Below are 1,629 nucleotides of genomic sequence, written 5' to 3' on the forward strand. Positions count from 1 at the left end.
GGGAACTTCCGGAGCACCAGGAGGCCCTGAGCCAGGGTGAAGGAAGGAGTCGGAGGCGAGGGGCCAAGCTTTCTTGCTCCTGAAGGCCCCACGGGTGGCTGAGCTCCCCAGGGAGCACCCACTATCTTCTAATCTCAGGGAGACCAGGGGTTCCAGAAACGGAAGGGGTGGGGCCGGCAGCGCCCATTCACCCCACTGAAAGGCGCCTGGGTGGGGCACAGGAGGGGAACCCATGGGCGCCCTCAGCCAGCCCCCGCCCGGCCGCTGGGTCTGAGTCTGCTGGGCAGGGCGCTCGGGTCCCTTCAAACTCCGCTCCCTTCCCGGCTGTAGACGAAGTGACCGAGGCGGAAACCGGTGGCTGCTGATTGGTGGCCGGTGGCAAAGCCAGGCGCAGGGCCGGGGACCGGGGTACTGTGGACTGCGACCGCGGCCGTGGGCCTCCGGAAAGAAGGGTCGCTGGCCAGGCCCCCGGGGAAGGTACTGAGGCCGCCGGTCAGCGCGCCCATGGCTGAGGAGAAGCTGGAGAAGCAGGCGGCAGCCGCGGGCGCAGGCAGGGACAGTGAGGTCTGGGGGGCCTGGCGGGGGGCACCCAGGGCCTGGGGCCCCGGGGATCCTGCAGGGCTTTGCAGTCTGGAGGGTGTTGCGCCCGCCTCTGCTCTCCGCTTCCTTTTCCTTCTGAAGTTCCCGTTGTCGAACATCTTCTGGCAGTTTGGGTCCAGGGTCCAGTAATTGCCTTTCCCTGAGGAAGAAAAGGGTCCAGCTCAGAAACCTGGGATCTGAGGGTGCAGGTGTGCACCCAGGAAAGATGCCCCACCTCCAGGACATCCTGAGCCTTCGCCCCCACCCCCAAACAGTGGGTGAAATTGTCGGGGGAGGGACAGACCAGCACATCTGGAAGAATGTGGTCACCCCAGAAATGCTGGGAAGGGCGGGATGACAGCTTGGAGACCCCTGGGATGGAACAGGGAACCCAGGGAGAACCGAGCAGGCTCAAGACCAGAGAGCAGTAGCGTGAGGGCGCTGCAGAGCCTTCCAGACCTGCGGCCTCACTCCACAGCCCAGCCCAGCGCAGACCCAGCGCTGCCCAGAGGGCATCTCCTCTGGCTCCCCTTGGCTCCCTGCTCCTGCCTCCAGCTTTCACACAGAGGACACTGAGCCTCAGAGGAATACCCCGCCACGGGTGCCCTGCTGGGGGCTCCCTCCAGGGAGGGAGAGGGCACACAGGGATTCAGAGCCGGGCGGACCTGAAGGCAGGCTCCCCTGCCAGGCTCCTCGCTCCTTCCAGGCCTCTGCCCCAGTCCTGGGGTCCTGGAAGGCGGCCACGCGCCTGTTACCTGGGTCGCCCTCCTCGCGGGGCACCTTCTTGAAGCAGTTGTTGAGCGACAGGTTGTGGCGGATGGAGTTCTGCCAGCCCACCCTGCGGCGCCTGTAGAAGGGGAAGTTGCCAGCCACGTACTGGTAGATCTGGCTGAGCGTCAGCCGCCGGCGCGGCGCTCTGGATCGCCATGGCGATGAGCGCCCAGTAGGAGTAGGGCGGCCTCACCAGCCTCAGCAGCTCCTGCGGGCTCGGGCTCGAGAGGCTCAGCCCTGCGAGCTCGGCAGCCGCCCGGCCGCCAGGGGAGCCGAGGA

General features: G+C 66.9%; 1 protein-coding gene across 1 annotated transcript in view; it reads right to left on the bottom strand.

Annotated features, from left to right (window-relative positions):
• Positions 1-302: 302 nt before the first annotated feature.
• The window catches only part of FOXI2 (forkhead box I2), a 1,569-nt gene continuing 242 nt past the window's right edge, over positions 303-1,629 (bottom strand). The window contains 3 exon segments of the mRNA XM_004695865.1: positions 303-739; positions 1,335-1,495; positions 1,497-1,627. Of these exon segments, the coding sequence (XP_004695922.1) occupies positions 303-739; positions 1,335-1,495; positions 1,497-1,627 (729 nt within the window).

The sequence above is a fragment of the Condylura cristata genome, unplaced genomic scaffold (genome assembly GCF_000260355.1).
Source record: "Condylura cristata isolate star-nosed mole 26May11 unplaced genomic scaffold, ConCri1.0 scaffold00011, whole genome shotgun sequence".
In the NCBI taxonomy this organism is placed as follows: Eukaryota; Metazoa; Chordata; class Mammalia; order Eulipotyphla; family Talpidae; genus Condylura; species Condylura cristata.